Raw genomic sequence first — 25,419 nt, 5'->3', positions numbered from 1 at the left:
ATCCCTATAGCAACACTTATAAGTGCATAAAGTGTCAGGTCATACATTAATATGGATTCACAGAGGATTTTAACTTAGGTAATGCAAATGAAGCCCACTAATATCAGAGCGCAGCCCACAATCATTTCATAATGATATTACAGATTAGCACAGCTACACAACTAGCATACACATATGGAGGTCTTGCTAGTAACAAGGACTGCAAGCATATACGTTCCAAATGACTACAGTTGCCCAAATGGTTGACATAATGGTATAATTACCCCCTATGGTGCTGAAGGACACAACAAACATGTTGCCTTGTACTCTGTTAGCGACACCATTGCCTAACATACTTACCTTAAATGCATGCATTAATTTTCAGTGGAATGGGAACCCTCACTCTGGCCCTGCCTCTGCTACAAGGGTGTGTCGGCTACCACAGTTACTCTTACAACTTGCTGTCCTCCAAAGTATTCACACTCTCTGCCTATGCCTAGTGCTTGCAGCATTAGCTGCAGGCTATAGCACACACATCTGTATGTAAAAGTAGCTGCTACAGACATACCCTCTGTGATGATGTAGTATCTTGACCCCAGGAATGTCCAGCTCAACATATCAGAAAGGTCTTTAATCTACATGAAGGCCTTATATCTTGTTCAGTTGTTGCATGTCATTGGCTGATTATACTGCAAATCAGCTGTGTTGGCTGCAATTAGTAGTTCAGAACAACAGAATGGTTAAGAGCCAATCATCTGGTAATGAGAACCAAGTTAAAAAGGCAAACAGCTGGCTATGGGGAACCAGTCTGTATGAGACTTTCCTCAGACAGTAAACATGTTGCCAAACAATTTATATATCTGCACATATCAACAGAGGAGTACTGTACTCTATCAAGTATGTAACCTTTTTGTTTACAAAATGATGCATATGTGTGAATATACATAGGAGAAATGGGAATTACAGCATTTCTTAGAACTGTAACGATGATATGTTGTTGATCTCCAGATTTGTTACACCTACAGAGGATATACAGTACATGAAGGGTGAAATGTTTTTTGTAAATGAGGCACACTGGTCTCATGGGAATATCCCTGTATAGTGGTTGTAATACCACACTGCTATATGTTTGGCACTGTTGATTTGATATATTATTGGGGGGTTGCCCCTAGAGAACACAAAACAATGGAATCCTGTGTTGGGTGTGTGATCATACAACAATATTGGTCATGGCACACACAGGAATAGCTGACTATTGCTAGCATCTGAGTTATATCCACACGGTTAGTATGTCTGCACACTGTGGAATATGACATGTGTGATCAAGCAGCGGATAATGCCAGCCATTCTGTTCTTGCTGTATTACTACATAGTGTACTTCCATGTATGTGATCCTGACATGTGTTCCCGTTTTGTTTCAGGAAACATATGCCATATGACATGCCCCTTTTATGAATGCTGAGAATTATATCATCCTGGAAAGCCTCTGTCAGTACCATGAACTCCTATTGTCCAGGGGGAGGCAAAACAGGGAACAGCAGCCAGCATTGTGGGCTGACCTTGCCCATGATGTGAACACCATAGGTCACCAGAACAGGTCATGTGAGCAGGTTCAACACCGTGCCATAGATATAATTAATGTTGCATGCTGAAGAGCAGCAGATGTGGCCAGGGATCATGATTTCACCAGTGGAGAGCCCTGCAGTAGAACAACCACTCTCAGCCACTGAGGAATTTCTGGCAAACCCTGGAACACACAACAGGTCCCAGGCATCCATCACACCATATACTGTGGATGTGGGTGCAACAGTTTCCACACAGGCAAAGGAGCATCCAGATAGGCTTAGTTTGATCAACATTCATATATTGTAGCATTTAGTGTGTCAGGGTGTAGATACTTTTACATGGGTGTCAGGTGTTTGTTCTTGGTGGGTGGAGGAGGGTAACTGCAGTTTGAATCTCATGCTTAGATTGTGACCAACATATCAATTAATAAAGTAACTACTGTAAATGTGAGGCATATGGATGTATTAGTCTCCTACAGTGAAACATGTAGTGGTGTTTACATTACCTCTCCCTCAACTTGTCACTGGTCTCTCAGGAATTGGACAATACTGTGGTCCTGCTCCTGGTAAGCACAACACTGTTTTATTACAGATGTAGATTTATTGCAATATATTCCATAAAATGTCATCCCAGGCCTGCTGGCTGGATTGCTGTACTGTCAGCATGACTGCCAGCTGCAGAGATATACCGATTGCCATATGTGTAAACTGTGCAGAGTCTTCAGAAATGTCAACAGTGTACCTCGTTGTTGCTGATGAGATTACAGTGTAAAGAGCTTTTATTTACAAGTAACCACAGATGTTTGTGGGAAAAGTAATGTTCTCATGTCCTATTATATGAGTTTGCGGGTTAAACAGGTGTGTAACAGTGGCAACAATATATACAGCTTTTCATATATTGCAACACAGTACTGCAAAGCATAATAGTGCGGATATTAATGTACTGCTTTTCCCTTTCTTAACACAGGTGACTAGGAAGGTTAGTGTCTGTCCGCTACACAACCTGATGTCAGTGTGTCTTTAGACTCTGATGATGATGGTAGCCAAAGAGAGGCACAGGTGAGGGTTCAGGAGCTGACTCTTTCACAGAGGTTTACATCCCTCTTCTGCCCTCATTATCACCACACACATTCAGTATGACTACACATACCCAATCCTCAGAGGCCACAGATATTGGATAGTGAGAGGGTGGAGACATTGAACAGGAAAGTGTGGCTCCGGTGAGTGTAGACACTGGCCATAGCCAGAGAGCTGGCAAAGTTCCACACAGGTGGATTGAGAAGGGTGCTCGTAGGAGGTCTGCTGTCTTTCCACCACCTGTTGCAGGTTTCTCATCAGGGGTCACTCGGCATATGTTTCGAGTCATCATGGTGGCACAGGCACATTTCAAAAGGACCTCCAGATGAATGCTCAGGGTTATGGATGCAGCACAGTCTGACATCCATGACTACCTCCTCCGCATTGGAGATACCCTGGATCAGTTCACTGATGCAGGGGAAAGAAGGTGGTCTGAGAAAGATCACAGAATATCTGTATTGGAACACACATTATCTGTAATGGAATGTCTTGTTGGAGTTGATCATCGGACTCATGGACGTAGGACAGCAACTACATCTGCTAAGAATTCCCCATGGCCATGCTCAATCATGCTTCCATAGTGGCAGTATATCCAGTGCTCCAGAGGGGAGTGTGCCATCCACAAAAAGAAATGGCAGGCCATGGGCTCATGGTCATGGCCATTTCCATGGAGGACATGATCCCAGCAGACAGCAGTCACTGTCAGGTACTAGCACTGCTTCTGACCTTGGTCATGAAGGTGCCAGTGCAACTCCTGGCAGAGCCAGTTCCCACGTTTAGGGGCAGAAACAGTGAACTGTCAGCTCTACCAGTCACGGTTCACAGCTGTCCAACATACACACATGACTTGTGTTCACACACACACTCGCACACCACACCTACAGACAAAGTGGCACAGGAAAATAATTTTCTTTGGTAGTGAAAGCCAGGGTACCTTTGGCTAGGCTTATATAGGCCCTATGGCCAATAGCCTAGTACCTACCTATGAACCTATGAACACACATGGCACATTTCCATGATTCATCTTATCTGCTTCCCTTCCTGACTTACACACATGTTTTCAACTTATTGGGTCAGCATAGGCCTCCTATGCCCACACATATCCTGTGGAACTGATGATACATGCGTCACATCCCTGTCATTCTTGTCATCAATGCAGGTAAATAAAGCTATGTGTCTGATGCATGTCAATGCAGGTAAATAAAACTATGTGTCTGATGCATGGGTTGACTATATAAATTAATATGTAATTGTGTAATGCAGTACTGCTTTGCCATGCCACTTGTACTGGTCACTGACAGATATTGTATGCTGACATTTGTAATGAGTAAGCCACATAATTTTGTGTACTTTATATTGTATGATGTTGTAATAGCTGTATACTTACAGAATGAAAGGTGTGTCTCAGACCTGTTTATGGTTCAGTTTCAGGAGTCTGTAGGGGACATCTGTGGATACACAGCAGCAATAAACCCATAGATGTCACAGCACAGGATGGAATGTCAGCACAGAAGACATATGTCTCCAGCAAAGTATAGGTGCATGGCTTCATAGGGTCATATGTGTATCACAGGTTAAGACATTTGTCCTACACCACTTATGATTGTATTGTTCTGCATCCCATTGTGTAACTTGCACATGATGTGTGTTACAGCAGACGTATGCTTCACATGCATGGGTTGCCTGCTACATATAGGGTTTAGTGCCTGTGTTACATACTTGTCTCTCCAACATGTACTATTTATACCACAGTGACAGTGTAGATGTGTAGAACAAGTAATACATGTGTTAGTTCTGTCTTGGATAAGCAGGAGGTATACAGTGGGATCTGACACCTCCCCATATGGTAGCCATACACATCCCCTCCAAAGCATGTAGGAGACAGACTACACATGTACGCTCTTGACACGGACTGCATCAGACATGTTATCTACAATGTGTATTACTTTACCATGGAACCTGTGTGGCTGCTACAGTTGTAAGATATGCCTGTGTAGTGAAATAGAAAAGGTACCATTGCACTCGATAGGTGTGATGAGTGCCAAATATGATATCACAATGACAGTCTGGGATTTACATGGCATACCTTTCTGTATAGGCTGTACAAAACTGAATGGATCCCCACATCTTACCGACCAGTGAAAGTCAAAAGCTACATTACTCTCTGTGTGCTTAAGTACATGGGTATTGGTTCAACTGTGTGCGGTGTGCGGACATTACTATATTTTCTAGGTGTGGATGACTTCCAGATGGTATTTACCAGTTATCCTTGGCATTTACTATCTGTCAGTGGCTCTGACAACAACTTAATATGTGTCTCAGGCCATCCTGGATAACTGTTGGTTTTGTGTGGGATTCATTGACAGCTCCTAATATGCAATCACCTGCTAATGTAATCAGTCAGAGGTTACTAACAGTGGACATGACTGTAGAGAAGGGAATGGCTACAAGGGATACTCTATTAATGATGTCTGAGGGAAGTCCACTGGTGACTGGCATCATTGTAGCATAGGTCAACCCAATGCTATCTTCCCAGATTATGACTATCAGACACTTGGCTATCCACCAACTGACATACCACTCTGTAAATAACCTACGCAGTTTCCAGCAAGGCCTGCTGGCCTAATATTGTCGAACATCTTGTCAGGCATTGGTAGGTGGAATGAGCCATATTCCCATCATCCACTGCATACTGTAAAACTCACTGAGGTCCACTACTTAGCGTAGGTAGGCATGATCTGCCCTTGAGCAAAACAAACTGTGTTTGGTCCAGTGCCAGTAGGTGTATGACATTGTTACTGATCCTATCCATGCTGACTCCTTTCATGGCTTTATATATCAGATGACTGAGAGATCTGTGAACACTGCTTGCCACCGCATGCTAGTTATCCTCTGTGCAACTAAGTGCTGCAGTTACTTCCATCATGTTCCAAGAAAAGAGTAATTCAAGGTATCTATGCAGAGTACAGACAAACAATGGAGGGAAGCATAATATGTGTAACCTGTGAAAGTAAGGTGGGAGGTTTTACACAGGTATTCTGCAGATGGACACTACTCAAGTGGTGTGTACTGCAAGAACACAATTACCTTGTGAAGAATGTGGACAGCAGGGGAGTCCCCTGAATTGCTGGTGCCCATCTACTACTGCTGGTCCAACCACAACCATGCTGTCATGGGATACCATGCTCCAATAATTCTTCTATCATCACATGTAAAATGTTACTATGAAGCTCATAATGAGTAGCAGGACACGCGTTTGTCCCACATCATGAATGGCTATGTAAACTTCACATACCCTCCTCCAAATAGATGCCTTGATTAGCAACCTGGGAAATCAGTTGGCTTTTGCATGCAGTATGCCTTCTGTACCAGGGTCTGTGGTATGTTACTAGGGAACTGACCAGATGGCGATTAGGAGCAAAGCAACAGTGTCACAATATAATGTGCAATGTCCATTGACATAGATGTCCAGGCTTGTTGAAACAGGCATCACAGTGGTGGTGATCCATCTTAGGTGACAATTTCACAGCACGTCATGCATCCTGCCCTTCAACAGATTAATGGTGGATATCTGCATGACATGGCTGTGAGGCCTACTGCAGAGGACTGGCCACCTTTGCTCAAAGTGTGTCCTCCTGCCACAGGTCTTAGGTATGTCATATTGTACAGTTATATACCTGAAACACATGTCTGTGTTCTCACATCATGTCAAACAACAACCAGTTTGCTGTGTGGTTGCTTGACAGGTATTGAACACTTGCAAGGCCCATGTGATGTCAGCAAAGTTGAACAAACCCTCTGTGCATGCACGGGCATCCAAATCTTCACTGCAAGGCATGCATACAAACACTGTGTTTCAGGCTGTCAACCCCAGGGGTGTGGCAGCATGACCCTAACTTTGCAGGACTTGCACAGTGTAACATTTGTAGGTATGGTATTGGGACCATGCCTAATAACAGGATTATGGTCAATCCAAGGTCCACATGACTGACAAAGCATCGTATGGTACACTGTCAGGTGATGTGTTATCTTAGGGGACCTACATAAAGGTGACATGTTATATTTCAACATCTGTCATGACACTGCCTAACGATGGCATGCTGTGATGTACACACAAGCAAGACTATAGTGCTAATGGCACTATCAATGACTGCTGCTGACATGTGGAAAGTGTACCCACCCCTCTATTCCTATGCCACACAAACACAACATGTGGCAGATGGGACTACACTTCAAATCTTGATTGCATGATGTCTCACACAGCAGTCAGTACATATGGCAATGACACACAGCTCACCTCATGCACCACCCATACCCACATCACACACACCTGCATGTATGCAGCTCCTTACCAGATACATTCCCAAACAGACACCTCAGACAATCCTACCTCTGGAGAGCAGAGTGCATATAATAGTGCATGCACCACGGTCTTTACAGTCATACACCTGAAACACAACGCAAAAGCAGACCTATTATTCATAGGTGAGTATATCTTGAGACACATTGATGTCCGTGTCACCAGCTACATATGGGAAATGTTACAATTAGCTGTGTGTGGGTTGACACGATATGCCATACCACACATTGCTGCAACTCAAGGAATATCAGGTGACATAATGATGGCATCATATTTTCTGCAGGTGTGTATGACTCGGGACATACATCACCAGACTGTATGCAGACACATGACTGACCTTACATACTCTGTGTCTCTTGCAAGTATGCTGATAGCTTTCAGCTGCATTTGAGTCTCACCAAGGATGATGACTCAATACATACAGAACATGAGGGACTTCAATAATTGCCTTAGTGTGTGGTGTCATTGTAAGTGGATCCACTACATATCTGCCTGGAATGACTTGATCAATGGCCAATGCTTTGTCAGAGATGGTCTTCATCTCTCACCCCTGGGATTTTGAGTACTGGCCAAGGCTGCTGACACCCCCAAAGTGCATCTTATAGGCGCTATCTGGAGGGAAGACTTTCCAGTGAGAATGCCACCTTCATACAACATCATGTTTATGCTCCTTCATGCCAGGAATGACAACATTAAACACCACTCTGTGGAAGGTGTCCCCACCCTGGAATATGCAGACATTTGTGCAGTCAAAGACACCTGGTTCATGGTTGTGATCAGCACCACACCCATACCAGATTACATGTCCTTCCACATGTTCAGACCTCAAACTGACAGTGTGCAAATTAATGCAGGTGGTGTATACATAAGCATTAAGGATAGATATGCATCCAGATTTACTGAAACACTATAGTTTCCCTGAGACACTGCAGGTGCTATTCACTATTGGAAGGGCACCTAATCAAGGCATTGCCAGCTACAGGAGCAGTTCCATAAATCCAGACACCCACTGTGCTTATTTGAATGTATGTGTGTCTATCAAGATATATCAGTACACCATGGTTTGGGGTGACATTAAGTAACTATCAACTGTGTTGGTTAGTCATGCTGAAGCTCTCTTGCCCAAAGATTAGTCCACATCCTTAACTAAAATGCCCTGGACCAATGGCATGACATCCCCATAAGACGAGGTGATGCAGTGCTTCATATATATCCCAATATGGGTGACCACTGAAGTCCACCACTGTAAGGTCCTCCCTGGTTATATCTGAACACAGATCAGTTTCATTAAAATTATCAGACCTAACCCCCCTTGCAAAAAATATAGAAATATACTTCAACAAAACAATGTATTAACCCCTGTGGGATGGTTTACATAGCATGACTTACCTCCCCCTCAGATAGGATGGGCAAGTATGCAGAGCTCTATACCCGTGGATTATGGATTATGTAAGCAGTAGTACAACTGCATAGACTCGGCTGTACCTGACAGGATGAACATGAGAGCCTCATGGCACAGCAAACCTGTGTGGTGGACAACTGCCATTAGGAGGCTGTATAATAAGAGGTAGACATTGCTGTGTGACATTTGGGGTGAGTATGCCTCCTAAAATGGAGGCACAACCTCCTCAGCTAAAACAAGCACATAGTGTTTGTGTAACGTCATGTAGAAACAGTATGTGACAAAATCAGCCTCCCCCACAAAGCAGAACCACAATGCACAGTGTAGTTACATGTGTAACCTCAGAGGAAAGGCCCAGATTGTCAGTGAACCCGTACATAATGATACCACATCCAATGGGTCTGTACTCATAGCTAACCAGTTGTCCCACAAGTTCTATGTCAACTTCACTCTCCTGTCCCCCCATGTGTCACATGACATTCCTAAAACCTGTCCCACACCTTCCATATCCACAGACCAGGTCATAATTGTCCTCTCTATGGACGATACACAGCAACTATTGGACATGCTAACTTCCCAGTCTGCATCCTACATTGGATCCACAAAGGATTACGAACAGCATCGGGAACTCCTTGCAGTCGTACTGTAACCACTAGCTGCATCCCAGCTGACTGTACAATGGCAGCTGTTATCCCCTTGCATAGAGGTGGTGCATCCACTGACCACCGGAACTACAGACCTATTTGCCTGAGTAGCCAAATCTGTATGCCCATGGGAAAATCATCATGCAGCTGATCAGCATAAATGTGATCTACAAACAGTTGACTGTATACAGTTTGGATGTCTAACAAGGAGATCATGGCTGCTAAACATGATGGACATGTCCAAGGCAGTCACCAAGGACCTGGGTGAGGGTACATCAGGGCATACAAACTCCTGGATGTAGCCAAACTGTGTGACTCTATTACCCACTCAGGTATCATTGAAAAAGCACCCACATAGGCATCCATGGTAATATCATTATAGGGGTCACTAAGTGGCTAATTAATGGCACACATACTCAAAGTAGGGAAATCCACCTCCAATTGCTGATCTGTAAGCAGCAGTGTTCAACAGGGCTCAGTCCTGAGTCCTGTACAGCTTGGGATCCATTTACCATGATACATGTGAATACTGACTGTCTGTGGTTGACAATGTTGGCTGATGCCTGCAAACTGTGAGCAGTCATATACTATGTGAGTTATGACAATATCCTATGAGAGGGTATTGATGAACAAATGCCTGTTGACATACTACTGGCTATACACTCCATGCAAATATATATGTAGTATCATTTCCATTGGTGACACCTATGTTCCTGGTGAGTAGCACATCAGTCGCAACATGTGATGTACATACTCAGGGGTGATAGACCTGGGCACACAGGCCTGGCCACACAGGTTTACATGTAATGTACCTGAGATCACCATGTCTCCCAAGTGGTAAGACTGGAATCATATACCATAATTGAGGGCACAGTCACCTGAAATTGAAATACTCAATAACCTCCATGTACTATTCCCTCAGCATGCCAATATGTGAGTGCAATGGCCATTTGGTTAATGTACCTTTCCAAGCACTACTGGAAATTGCACACAGCACAATGGTCCCTCACAAAAGAACTTCATGTCTTCAGTATCTGTCCAATGGGTTTCATCTGAAATCAGTGGTCATTGTAGCCTGTGGCATATAGACTACTCTGAGGTGATCTCTGCCTTGCATATGGGGCAATGTGTGACCCTGCTTAACTGGATATGGTGCATATCTGTATGTGGCATGGCACATGTATTACTCACTGTAAGGACATTAACCTGGTATCTGGCATTAGTAATACATGCTGGTGGGAGAGATCTGTTGAGCAGACTTTAACAAACCATTGAAACAGAATCCTGCCTAAAGGCAAAAAGAGCACCTCAGTGGACCTTGTCAGATGCCATCTGTATGATTGGTTGGGTGACTATCATTTCACCACAGGAGGTCTGCGTATGTCCCTCATGACAGGGGCAATATGTGCTGATCATGTAAATTAGGGTATAAACATGGCTAAGATTGTGAGGTCTGTAGGACCATTATCTAACTAAAGTTCAAAGATCGTATGATTCCATAAGCTGATATAAAATGCTGTAACAGTTACACACGCAAACTTGGCTACATTGAGGATAGTACCACTTCCACTTACTGTTTAAAGGACACAGCACAGCACACACACACACACACGCACACACACACACACACACACACACACACACACACACACACACACACACACACACACACACGCTGCAAGTTGGCTGCATGTAGATTAGAACACTTGCCTATCTAACAGTACCCACTACAGATCACAATATGTGACACATGCACTACACCTCACCTATGCTATTGCTATCTCTTTAGGACATCTTATACTTGATGACATCAGCAGGCCTAGTTGTGGTCAGGCATTTAGAGACCCACATCACCTGCTACAACCAAAATACTGCAAAACCCTACCTCTTTCTAAGTTACTGAGGTGATCATATTTATGTCATATGGAGATACACACCCACACACACTGAATGACCTTGTGCAATATTAGAACCCCTACATATCTAGTTTTAGATACTATAGACCACAGTACTTTTCACATGTGCCACAGCTTAAGTCTGGTATTACAATGGCAGCTTATAGTCTTAAGGTCAATGACATCAGCAGGCCTTGTAGAAGACGGAAGTTTGGACACTGGCAGCAACTTACAAGGCCAAAAAGTGCAGAACTATTGCAGTGTCATACTCAATGAGGGATTGCCAGTTGTTTTGCAGGGGGATACATGCACATACACACACACACACACACACACACACACACACACACACACACACACACACACACACACACACACACAAAGTGGCCTATAGTGAGATTAGAACCCTTACCTAACTACTCTTACACACTATAGATCACAGTATTTATCACATACACAACAGCTGATGTCTGTTTTAGACATGATTGCAGGAAAACTACTTGTGGATTACACAAATTAGACTTGTGTTGAACAGCATGTGTGGCATGCAGAGTGAAATTGCTTCATACTATCTGCATCAAGTAACCTAGCAGTCAGATAAGCGTTAGTTATCCTAACTATGTGGCTACAGTTACCAGTTTGGCTATATGTGGCTGTTTGCATTTGGATGGGCATGCCTGTGGGCAGGAACAGTGTGCCCTGTCCATGCTCTCATTGACAACATTATACATTACACCACCTGCTCACCTGTTGGTCTATGTGTGATGACATTCAGCAGGCTCAGGGGTCTGTAGGTAAGTGTATTATGTACTGTTGAGCCTTTACTTTGGATCCTTTGAGCAACATTATAGATGCGTGATAGTGAAGTTTAATTCGCCATTATGAGGGTATGTAGGACAATGCAGGCATCCACACATATATTTATGTATATAACAGGGGTGTATATAGAAATGTGGCTGTGTGTGTTTGTGTGTGTGTGTGTGTGTGTGTGTGTGTGTGTGTGTGTGTGTGTGTGTGTGTGTGTGTGTGTGTGTGTGTATGATATATATATATATATATATATATATATATATATATATATATATATATATATATATATTATGTAGATATATGGGAAGAGACCTGAGATGTATGTTTTTATATATTGCAATACATAGGTATATATAGAAATATCTGTAATTTTATATTTGTAGAGATATATATATATATATATATACTATCTCTGGGAGACAGAAATAATGACAGACAGATATGCAGACATATAAGTATGTACGTATAGACATATCTATACATATCAGGTCATTTTGGGCAAGGGGCAACATAATTGCGCTCTATGTAACAAAGTGTATAAGCATGCTCAGTAGGATTGTCAGTAGTTATAAACTGGCTCCAGGCCACACCTACCTGTACTCCAGTCTGGGATTTTGTGTTTTACATACAATGATATCTGTCCCTGTGCCTGCAGTACTGCACTTCACTCAAATTGTCCACAGCATTCTTCAGCTGTCTAATGTAATTAATATGTGACAGAGGTTAATAATGTTACAACACACACAGACTGACAGTCTGTCAAAAAAACAGCATAATACTACCTCACATCCAAAACATGTGGATACTTCCAGATTACATCCATCAACACCATCACCCATGCTAACTTCCCTAGTCCACTCAGCCACACAAGCTGCCAAACAGGGAGTAGTCATTCATCACACAATCAACAGCATCAGTATGTACTTTGTTATTCCTACGTTAAGTGAGATATACAATGTATGATCAATTGCTATGTTACTGCCCTGAGATTGCCTGGACTGCTGATTTACCACTGATGAGTTACTGTTACAGCAGTTATATGACAACAGTGCTGTGTTGGGGGTAGGGGAACAACACTACATGTTCTGCTGGGATACACAGTAGTCCAAATATCATGTAATCCCTCTGTTTAACATCTCCCTTGACTGATGTAGTGAATATGTCATGCATGAGGCCTAACGACTACTAAAGGACACATGATAGTGGACTGTGTATCTGTAGTCCCATGTGGATGTTACTTTTCTCCAAATAGCCCACTATATTTACTTGCATAAATGTAGCAGATCCATATGTACCATACTATATCATACTAATCCTTACAAGTACTGTGTAGTTTAGAGACTTACCTTGCAAATGCAGCAGATGACAGAACTGTAGTTTAGGGCTGACTCTGTCTAATGCAAGCAGTGCACAGGCAATACATGGATAGGTAGAGGTTGTGTAGGTTGCCTGGCATTAAGTTTGATATATGTATGTGAGTAGGAGTAAGGTGTCAGCCGCTAGGTCCCCAGGTTATCAATGAATGTGCTATGCCTTGTCTCTTAGCCAAAGCCAGGGCATTCTGAGCATGCCTATGTCTGCCTACAGGGAGATCAGCAGGGGGTTCTTCCTCCAAGTCCTCCTGTGACTGTGGTTGTGGTAACCTAAGCACTGGTGGGGGGCTGTGCATCCCTTTCCTTTGCTGATCTTGCTGCAGCTGTTTCTGCAGGATCATATTGTGTAGCATAGCACATACTGTGAACATATGTAGGGAGCTAGGTCCGACTCTAAACCGGTTACAAGTGGCGTTTCCCCAGGTCTCAGTCCTAGGACCCCTCCTGTTCAGCATATACTTCTCAGAGGTACAGGCAAGCACAGGAGGACTATGGCCGACCAACTTCCCAGACGACTGCAAACTAGGGGCTATAATTGACTCTCTGGCTGACACAGACATCCTCCAAAAGGGTCTCACTGAGACAGATACGTGGTGTCAAAATCATGGCCTCAAGCTAAATGCCAAAAAGTGCATAGTCATCCCCTTTGGAAAAAATAAATTACCCATAAACTACCACATAGGTGGTAGTCCCCTAAATACGGAAGACCTACTAAGGGATATGGGGACCCAAGTAGATAGTAATCTCACTTTTGATAATCACATTGCCAAAGTGGTTAGAAAATCCTTCTGCATGGCCCACCTAATCACAAAAGGGTTCGCATCCAGATCAAAAGCAGTCATTGTGCCCCTCTACTCATCACTCATCACTCATCAGACCCATCATAGAATACAATGCCCTATTTGGGATGTACCTTACAAGACACCTGAAACAGCTGGAAAGACCACAGAAGTACCTCACCAAGAGGATCACTGGCCTCAAACAAATGCCCTATGCAGCTCGACTGAAAGCTCCAGCTGTACTCGGTTGAATACCGCCTACTCAGAGGGGATCTCTGCATGACATACAAGGCCATGTCCAACCCAGAATTGATGGACATGCTCCACCTAAAGAAAACCTTATCCCCTTGAGCCACATGCTCTAGGGATCTAAACCTCACCACAACAATAAATAGGACATGCTGGAGGGATAGATTCCTGTCCCAGAGACTTCCCATGCTTTGGAACAAGATTCCAATCTACATTAGGCAGAGCTCCTCGCTAACAGTCTTCAAAAGAAACCTTGATGAGTGGATGGGAAACAGAAAGTTTACCCCGGGGATCACTTCAGTGACTCTGCTGGACAGAGGCACAGGGAACTAATCTAAGGGGGTGGCGAAAGCCAACACATTCTGGATAGGCTTATAAATGCCTTTTGGCAGATAGCCTACTACCTACCTATGAACCTATGAACCTATGTGCACATATGGCTGGAGAGTAGTGCAGGGCTCCACCAGATATATCGAGGCACCAGAACCGTGACTTCAGAAGCCCAAACATATGCTGTATGATGTTCCCAGTTTGTGCATGTGCCTCATTATGGTGTTCTTCTGTGGGTGTGTGTGCACTTCTGATGGGTGTCATCATCCACAGTTCCAGGGCATAGCCAGCATGTGATGCATCCCAAATATGGGAGTCATGATAACTGCCAGGGCTGCCAGCACACACATTCAGGATAATCCCATGGGCATTGCACATGGCCTGGCAGTTACCTCCTTACCAGACACATTACCAAGCAACAGACACCTCAGAAAATCCGACCTCTGGAGAGCACAGTACACATAATAGTGCATGCATTACTGTCTCACCAGTACCCATCCCTGTTTGGTAATGAGCTGCATACATACCCACCCCTGTTTGGTAATGAGCTGCATACATGCAGCTGTGTGTGTACATTTCTGATGGGTGTCATCATCCACAGTTCCAGCATAGCCAGCATCCCCCAGTAAATGGCCATGTAGGATGTCCCCCCCTAGCAAACATCTGGTACAGCTATTATGCGTGCCACATATGGGAGTCATGATAACTGCTAGGGATGCAAGCACACACATTTAGGATAATCCCCTGGGCATTGCACATGATCTGGCAGTTGATGGATTGGTACCCCATGTGGCTGACGTAGATTCTACCCTCTTCAATGTGTGGTGCCTTGATGTGTATACGAGTACAATCTATGGCACCCAGTACTTCATGATAGTGTGTTACACTGTAGAAGTGTTGCATATTGCTGACCCTCACCTCAGCAGTAAGGGGAAAACATATGTGCTTACTGGCATGTAGCAACATGACATCCAGGAACTGGTGGAGTACCCTGGATGGAGATGCCTGTGTGACCCCCATCATGTCCCCAGTTGGTTTTGGAAAGTACCTGCAGCTAGTATCTTAAGGGCTACACATACCTTTGTCTCCACTGGGATAGGTTTCCCTCTATTGGCTCTGGGTCTGGGAGAGGGCTGCAGAGCTCAGTGAGTTCATGAGGTATGTCCCTGTCCATCCCATAGCACTGTACACTTTCCAGATCATGTAGCTCCTGAAAAGTTACCCTGGGCCTCAACACTCTTCTCCTTCTCTGCCTAGGCCTATTGTCAGCACCACCAACAGCACTGACTTCAGTATCTAGCACATACAGATGTAGCAGACCTGCAGCAACCCCTAGCATTATCTCAGTTATAATTCCCAAGGCTGTACTCCAATGGTCCAGAGTATTGGGGAAAATCAGAATGTAGGGTGAATGCATACTTTACACAGCTCTGCTGTAGGTGCAGAATGTGTGATTGGCTAACTATGATGCATTCTACTTACCTACAATCTAATTAACAGCATTTAATTTCCCTATTTCAATGTGCAGTGTCATGCACAAAACAATGCCACACAGCATAGCTTATACAAAGGTCAAAACTGACTAATTCAATACATCTAGTTTTTAGAGCATGCTCAGCCCCCTGCACAAACACGTGCACCTAAGCTTAAAAGAGCTTAGAAGTGAGAAGACACACCACCCTAATGTCAGCCATATCCTGTGTAAACATCAACATGGTGTAAGACCCTACATGAAGGGGATATGTGGACACAATTACTCCTTTCTGCTATTCAATAACCCCACTTCATTTGCATACTCATCCATGCTGACAGCCTAGAAACTACACACTTCATAGCCCTATCACCTTAGCAACAGCAGCAAGGTACCACTAAAGGGACTCCATGCAAGTTCCTATAATACATTTCTGTCACATACTATAAACTTTTTTTTCTTATTTTTTTTTTCTATTAAGCATGTTCACATGCCAGTATTATTAAAAAAAAATATTACTTTAACTTATTTCCTTTAATCTTTCTGACATACAGACTAATACTTTTGCTCGTGTGTTTATGTGGTCTTACATTTTCAGGGGATTTATATCCACATTTTACACCCCTTTTGTCTGTCTAGACTTCTGCACACAGAATTTTTATGCTTACTGTATGGACACTGACATGGGATTTGAACAGATGCCTTTCTGCATGTTGAATTGCTGTACCTGCCTCATTTGCATGAAATTCACTTGTTTATGAGGCCATTTGCATGTCACAGAAGTTTCTGTGTTTCTGTGTGCATGCGTGCCCCTAAGCAGCACTTACTGAATCTAAAAATGCTCATGTCCATGTTGATATTGCGGCACAATACCTACATGAAGAAAAAAAAATGTTTAAGCTTTAGTGAATTCTCCCCATAAACTTTTTTAAAATCTTTAGTATTGTTTTTTACTGTTGAACAACCAATAGATCTGTCTTGTTTTTCAGAAGTCTTCCACATCTAGAAGATTTTACATTCTATTTACATTAAACATCAAATTATAATCTTGGAACAGTTCCTGCTGCATGGCCAAACTTCTGGTTGTTCATCCTTTTAGGGGTTTGACATATATGATTTGTCTGTTGCAGATGCCTACTATTTCTTCTGCAGACCATTCCATCTTCCCCAGAAAATGTAATGTAATGTAATTCTCCTCCTGTCATAGTCTCTCATCTTCCTATCATTTTTATCTCAGACAGTAACAACCATATTTATTTCTTTATTTAGTTAGTTATTTATAGTATTTGTTTACCAGGATGGTTTGAATGGATAGACAAGTTACCCCTTTACCAGGATGGTTTGAATGGATAGACAAGCTACCCCTTTTCAGCAAAGACCTAGGGAGAAAAGCTCCACAAATAAAATGGGTAAACAGTAAAAAAATAGTTAATACATTTTTGGACAATAAGCATAAATGCATTTTATGTCAATATAAATTAGTCGCAGTTTGACAGAGATTTTGTTATACCTGTTATGGAAATGCTACACAGTAGAATAAAAATGTCATACAGTGTTACATCTGGGGAAAGAGAATGAAAACAGATTATTTAGGATTCATTCATAATGCATTTTGTTACAAAGCTTTACGGCAGAAACGTTTTTGTAAATTGTGACGTTGAAGTACAAAGAGCTATAGACCATACTGCAGTTATAACAGGAGGATGAGAGCCTTTAGTTAGTAGATAGGCCCAGGAAAAGAGGTTGAGGGTGAGGCAGCATTTAGGTTATCCCAGGAGAGGTACAAAAGCATAGTCAAGCATTTTTTAGATGCTCCTTTAAGTGTAGTTTGGAAGGCTTATTATTTTCTAGTATTCTAAGAAAGAGAGAGAGAGAGAGAGAGATGGAATTCCAGGTTTTAGAGAGAGAGAGAGAGAGAGAGAGAGAGAGAGAGAGAGGAGTAGTAAAGGAAGTCCCCAGCAGTGTTGTTCATTAGAGGGGGGGTGTAGTACAGGAAGTCCCCAGCAGTGTTGTTTATTAGAGAGAGAGAGAGAGAGAGAGAGATGAGTGGTACAGGAAGTCCACAGCAGTGTTGTTTATTAGAGAGAGAGAGAGATGAGTGGTACATGAAGTCCCCAGCTGTGTTGTTTATTAGAGAGAGAGAGAGAGAGAGAGAGCGAGAGATGAGTGGTACAGGAAGTCCCCAGCAGTGTTGTTCATTAGAGAGAGGGGGGGGAGAGGTGTAGTACAGGAAGTCCCCAGCAGTGTTGTTTATTAGAGAGAGAGAGATGAGTGGTACAGGAAGTCCACAGCAGTGTTGTTCATTAGAGAGCGAGAGAGAGAGAAAGAGGAGTAGTACAGGAAGTCCCCAGCAATGTTGTCCATTAGAGAGAGAGAGCGAAAGAGAGAGAGAGAGAGGAGTAGTACAGGAAGTCTTCAGAAGTGTTGTTCAATTTAGTTACACTTGGCAACATTTTGTTAGAGAAGCATAGAGATCTTTTGGGGCTACAGATGTAGAGAGCATTGCCTAGACTTGGGCATTTGTCTGGGTCATATATAAGCTCATGTGTTGTGACAAGCTATGAGTAGGTTAAGTAATGTTGTAATTCCAGTCAGTGAAGCTGCTTTACTGCAAGGCAGTGATGTGTTCTATAATGATGGCTGGCAGCAAATATTGCAATTTTATTATAGCACAGGTCAAATAGGGAGAGTTGATTTGTTTGCAAGCTGATGAGTATAGCCGCTGGGTATTGCAGAGTAGGGATGAGAAAAGATGAAGCAATGCTTAACCTAGCCTGCTATGTTAAGTCAGGTTTGGCTGCAAATAGGTTTCCCAAATTTGATGGGTTTCTTTACAGCCTGTTTTATGTGGTGGTTGAACTTTAGGGTTTCATCAATGGTAACCTTAGTAGTTTGGGTAACAGTTTCTATTTTAATAATTTTTTGATGACAGAACTGAGAAGGAATTGTTTTTGTCAGATTGTTGTTGAGGGATGAATAAGATGAGTTTGTATTATTATTATTATTGTTTTTAGTTTAGAGTGAACTGTAAGTCAGTTAGCCAAGTCTTGATCTGTCAGAGAACTTTTTGGGTGTACAATTGTAATTTAACCATGTTTTGAACAGAGCAGATGATTGTGGAATCATCTGCATATCAGATGATGGCTGCTTGTTTGGCTGCCAAATACAGGTCATTAATGAAGATTTTAAAAAGTAGTGGAACTAATATACAGTCTTGAAGGACTCCAACAGTTGCTGGGAGAAAGGAAGAGATGCTGTTTTATCACTTGACAGCTTGTTATCTGTTTGAGAGGTAAAACCAGGATAGTGAGAGTTTAAAAATGGCTAGAGAAGACATCTTACACAGTAATTTTTGGTGAGACACTGTACCATATCATTCCTTTTGTAATACTAAGACCTAACCCACACTGATATTATTATCTCATGACTGTATCACAATCTGTGTTTTGTGGGGCTTGGTACCCACAGCCCCATTAATTAAAACATGCTTATCTGTATCATGCCTACAGCCTTACTAAGCACTACATGCTTACAAGCAGTGTTTTTGTATTGCAACATAATAACAGATGTACAAAGATGATCACAATGTCGATTGTTTCTGCATCTGTAAAAGTCCTTGTAAATACATTCTAAAGAAATATTACTTTTTATATGCTCTGCTCTATAAAGAAGAAGCATTAGCATTACCCATCACAGCTGCCCAGTATGTAATGCACATTGTTCTGTGTAACATAGTGAAGACAGCATGAATACCATAAAGTAACCATCAACTGTGTTTCTTTAATACAATGAGAATTAAAATACAAAAAATTGTCACTTTTGTGTATCCATCCATCAGTGGCTTCCTTAAATACAGAGTTAGATAGAGGTTATAGCTAGAGAAGGACTGATGCCTGATATCACTACTGTTCTAGCCAGTCATTGCAGTAATGTTATTTCCTTTGCTATGTGCATTGTTCTGACTCCCAGGCTGCTGCAGCTCACAGAATGTGTGAAAAAAAAGTTTCATTATCTATGTATTTTATGCACTTCCTACAAGACACTTCAACATCACTGTGAGATAAAGTAAGGAAGGTATGGGAAGTTAAACCTCCCTATGTAGGGATACAGGGGTCTTGTCCATGAAAATGTGTTTGTTTTATTTTCCTGGATAGTTTAATTCTGATTTCTTGAAAGACAGTTCTTAGATGAGTATGTAAAGAAGCTATGTGTACTCGGGAGAGAAATTTCCAAGAAATTAGGAATGAGTAATTATGTTTTGAAGGCTTACAGTTTAGGCTATTGTAAGGTAAACAGAATAAAATATTAATTTCTTATCCCCTTGAATGTATATCACTGTAAACATCTGCATGTCCTGCCCTCTGAGCCTCTAACTTTAATTAATCTTCGTACTGTTGAATGTCTACTGTTCTCATTTTCATCTATACCCGTACTTATGTCCACTGCAGTTTAACATCTCCAGCCATGATTTCTTTATTGTTCAGACTTATTGTTCCAATCCATCACGTGATGCATAATCATGATCAATGTAAGGTCTATCCGAATCATGTTCTCTTCCAAAAAAAAAAGCTAAATAATCTTTTTGCCAGCTTTCTTCATGTAATTCATTTGATTATGCTTGATAAAACTATTCAGGAGAATTGCCATTGTCTTCTTCTGACAATGCATTTCCTACAAAGAAAGGTCAATGCTGTATTATCCTGACACGTGCTGTTTTTCTTCACAACATGAATGCTATGCTCTTTTCACTCCTTGATGTTAATTCCACTTTTACTCTTATTTTTCATCATTCTTATGATAACGCTGACTGTTCTCTAAACATTCATCTCCTCATTCTGGGAAGGAGCAATTGTCTTTGTTTCACATCATTTATTCAGATCACATTTTCCAATGCTCTTTTATCATGATTCAGTCACACAGTGTTAATATTAACATCTGTTAAAAATATACAGTAATCAGTCTATGTTTATTTTTAAGATCAAGTACAATGAGAAATGTGTGAGAAACCAGTTTGTATAAGGCTTTCTGTCACTTGCATTCTCCCTAAATTGCTTTTTGTAGTTGTTGTTGTCTTTAATCAAAAAACAATATAAAATACTATAAAACAAGATATAAAGAAAGTGTTTTCCTACCTTCTTATTAAATGTTAGTTTGCACCCTTGACCATAGAGTTCCCTTAAAAAAGCAGGAGAACCATAGCATTTCAGTTGGCCTTGTTCAAGTATGGCAATACGATTGCTAAGAACTTCTGCTTCGTCGAGGTGGTGTGTGGTCAAGATGATTGTTCGACCTATACATGGAAAAAAAACAAGCATTATTTTAGTGTAGCAGCTGAATAACAAGATCTTTCTATATGCAGGCATCACTGACATACTATTGGGTAGTGTAGAATGGCCCAAATAGTGCTGAGAGTGGTATTTTAAGTATCCTAGCCATTGTAATTAATTCTTTATGTCCTTTGCAACATATCGTACAACTGATTTAAATAGGTTGAGCATTTTCATGCAACACAGAATTATGGTATAAAAACTTATATGACCTGTTATTCTGTATTGATTCCCAGTTGAAATAGTAAAGTCCATGATCTGGCATCACAGCATCTCATAGCTATTTCTTATTTCATATTAATCATCCATATATATATATATATATATATATATATATATATATATATATATATATATATATATATATATATATATATATATATATATATATAGAGAGATATAGATATATATATTACATGGTGTCAGATGTGAATTTGATTAGTTATCACCTATCTACAGTGTCTCTTTGGCATGAAGGACATTTAGAACACTTCTCTAATGTAGCACATAATAGGGGTGCCCTTTTTCTCTATTCTTATTCAGCCTTTACACCAAGATGCTTAATCAAAGTACTACAACTTACCCACTTTTGGGAGTTTCCATTCAGTTGACACCTGTACAAGATCCATCTCTGTGCCGATGCTGCCTTCGTTATTCCTATGTCCCATTTACCCTCCATCCCAGTAGTTTAGACACAGCATACATGTCTTACAGTGTTTTCTGGTTGTACATTGAATTTTGGTAAAACACCAATGCTTGTTGTAAATTTTTTTTGCCAATATCTAAACTTCAAAGTGTTAGACATATTAGATAAGTGGGAATTTGCATAAGATGTCTTGGACTGCACTTAGCTATGTTTTATATTATGCTGACTGTGGTTTACCTGCGACCTTGAACCCTGATTGCAGAAGTTCTTATACAGTCTGTTCTTAGCCAAGCAAAGGATCTTGTTATGGATCCTCTGTTTATGTCAACCTTTTGCTTTGTCTGTTTTGGGCAGGTACATTAAGCATGGGTAGGGAATGAAAAGAAAGGCCTCGGTAAGAGTTGTGCAAAAATCCATTTAAGAGATCTGTACATTCTCAGCTCTCTTTATCTGTGACTTCTGGGTAGGTATTCCAAATTATCATCTGTATTCTTTATAGTCACACAATTACACCCCACCCCAGCTTCTTCAGGATTCATTCAAGATTAATTTTGTAATGTCTGAATCATTAGTGCTAAAACTGACTCTATTGGCCCTTTTCTCAACCCTTGGTGAATCATAAATTACACCAAAATTAATTGGCAGTATTCATCTTCTTTGGAACATTTGACAAGACCACATTATGGTCTTGTTTCTCTATATCAATAGTATGCTAGGTACAACAGCACATCATGTCCTATCACTCTTTCAACAAGATAGCCTTCTTTGGTGTGCTGGAGTAGGCAGGGCTGTGGAAAAGTCTCAGTTGTATAGGAGTTCTGATTCTATAATAATTTAACATTTTAGCATAACATAATAGAACAATAATTATTATGACATGAACTGAAACGACATGAACATATTTACAGGTGATTAATGCTTTTAAACTAAGGCCTTTGGAGTGCAATAAGGTCAATGCTATACAATTTTTATTGCCTCATACTATCAGCCTTAGATTTAACGTTAGTAAATAGTCACATAGTACGCTTGACCATGCTGGGGATTACACTGCCATTGAATTATGTTAAAGGTTGTGATTTGACAGTCTAAAGTATGTCTAGGACTGATAATGCAATATCATCTCCTACCAGCTCGATACTTCAGCATGATATCCCAGATACTCCGGCGTGAGCAAGGATCAACTCCGCTTGTAGGCTCATCCAAAATGACGGTCGTAGAATTTCCAAGGAAAGAAATGGAAATGGACAATTTTCTTTTCATTCCACCAGAAAGTGTTCCAACTTGTTTATGCTGATGCCGAGAAAGTCCAATATCATTAAGTGCCCTAGAGTGAAAGTATGTTGTTTATTTTTATGCACACATGATGTTCAATTCAATCTAGTCAGCGCTTCTTAGCTATTATCAGCCTAATTCAGATAATTCATGCCTTCCTCAATCCAGTTTTATGTATCATGCTCTGTGGAAAATATTACTTAAATGTCCTTGAAACACTGCACATGCTACATCCATAAACTGTCATATAAACACATTTATTACAACATTTAATGTTAATATGGGTATGTAGTACACATTCACAGCTATTATAAGTGGATAACATTAAGATCAAAAATCATGTCAAGTTATATAATATTTACAAGTCTTTCATCAGCAAACCAGATATGTTAACGTTTCTTTAACAATGGCCTATTAAATGTTCATTCATGGTTGGTGAAACCTCAGACACTTAGAAACATCAGATCAATGATAGCACATACAATGTGATAAAAAATAAATAAATAATAATGCTAGTCTTCTTACCCACATCCTTTGGAATAACTGCATGTTTTTAAATCTTCCAGTTATTTCTCATTTCATGTTTAACTGCAAAACTGTTGGCACTGAAATGCGTCCCCATCCCAAGAGATCTGCCTTGCCTTTGTTCACTGTTGACCCCACAGTAGGCATCATGCTCTCTTTCTATAATACAACCTACATTATATGTTCAAATATCCATGTCCTATTCTTTGTCACTTACTCATCAGTTTCATTAGCCTCATGATAGCATCTGCTTGTTAATTCTTCTGTGTTTCATTTAAAATTTGCTTCTTCATAAGTCCCGCAGTAAGACCAGACTCATATGACATTTCACTATATTTAAATTTAAGTTTTTTTGAAGTGTGTTGCTAAAATGAACATATGTATCTCCACTAGCCTGATTTTTTCTAAACTCTAGTACTCTGCTTTCCTGCATCATAATTCTTAAAGAGTTTTATCTACATAAATTGGACCACTTTGTAAGAATATTGAGCAAATAACTGTGACAAATGAGTAGTTGTATTCAAAGACTGAAAAAAGCACCCAATGTCTCTATACTTCCCGACACTAAAGAAATATGTTCTCAACAAGTTGATAGTAGCCACTGTTATCTTACAAAAAATGGCGGACTCATATTTGAAATTGTCTTCTCATCTGCCCAGGGATACACTTCCAAAACTGAGGGTAATTACAATCCCAATCGGCGCTCCAGACAGTTATTGTTCATACTGGTTGTAGAAAAAAAAAGAAAGTGTTTTGAGGGCTTGCCTTCAATAACTAACCCACTAGGAGTGCTTCTTCAATGGATAATCTCTCTTTGTAATGCATAAAGGAAACTTCTCACACTATTCATATGTCACGTGGGATCACAGAGAACAAAGCACACAAATCCCGGTATATGTGAGGCAGAGCACCTCGCTGGCCTTGTTCAAGAGAAATCTTGACCAATGGATGGGAGATCGCAGATATACCAAGGGGGATTACCAGTGTCACTGCTCGACAGGCACAGCAAAATAATGGTATAGTATATATCCCACTAACTAAAGGGGTAAGCAAAACTATGGACTATAGGCTTGTAAATGAATCAAATGTAACTAACAAAGATTATGCTGCTATTGTAAATTCCTTCTACATATTCCAAAAACAAATTATATTTTATATGACAGAAGGAATGTATTTCATAAGGGGTTGAATTTATCATTTACTACCATGGTCACTGCTTCAGTTTTGGAACATGCTACCTAAACTGTCTACAAGAAAGGGGGTCCGATGTAAACAAAAGTGTGTCATTTACAGTAACCAATAAATAAGAACTAATTTGCTTTTATCTGTGGACTCTGCACTCATACCACTTGAACTTAAATAAACTAACTACTTCTAACCTTCTAAAAACGGAAAAAAAAGTATTGAATTATTCTACAGCTGACCTCTGAAGTTTGACTGTAACATAATTTGAAGAAATTTACCAACAGCATGATTCTTTACAAGCTTTCAATAATAAAACTAATGACACCCCCTACAATGTATGGGAGCATATTCATTTATTGCACATGCAAAATATCAAACTCAAAGTGAATAAGTACAAATGTTTGATCAGCATCTTAAACAAAAACTAAATTTCTTTCCCATATGCAGCCATTTATATATATATATATATATATATATATATATATATATATATATATATATATATATATATATATATATATACACATATA

At 40.8% G+C, this 25,419-nt stretch overlaps 1 protein-coding gene across 1 annotated transcript in view; it reads right to left on the bottom strand.

The window, feature by feature from the left end:
* Positions 1 to 25,419, bottom strand: part of LOC122796911 (ATP-binding cassette sub-family A member 13-like) — a 3,979,956-nt gene that overhangs the window by 2,818,543 nt on the left and 1,135,994 nt on the right. The window contains exons 16-17 of the mRNA XM_044065669.1: positions 23,035 to 23,231; positions 21,067 to 21,224 (exon numbers count right to left, since the gene is read on the bottom strand). Of these exons, the coding sequence (XP_043921604.1) occupies positions 21,067 to 21,224; positions 23,035 to 23,231 (355 nt within the window). The remainder of the gene's footprint in view (positions 1 to 21,066; positions 21,225 to 23,034; positions 23,232 to 25,419) is intronic.

This window comes from Protopterus annectens, chromosome 3.part0 (assembly GCF_019279795.1).
Source record: "Protopterus annectens isolate FY-2018-M chromosome 3.part0, PAN1.0, whole genome shotgun sequence".
Lineage (NCBI taxonomy): Eukaryota > Metazoa > Chordata > Ceratodontiformes > Protopteridae > Protopterus > Protopterus annectens.
This window is presented reverse-complemented; position numbering and strand designations above follow the sequence as displayed.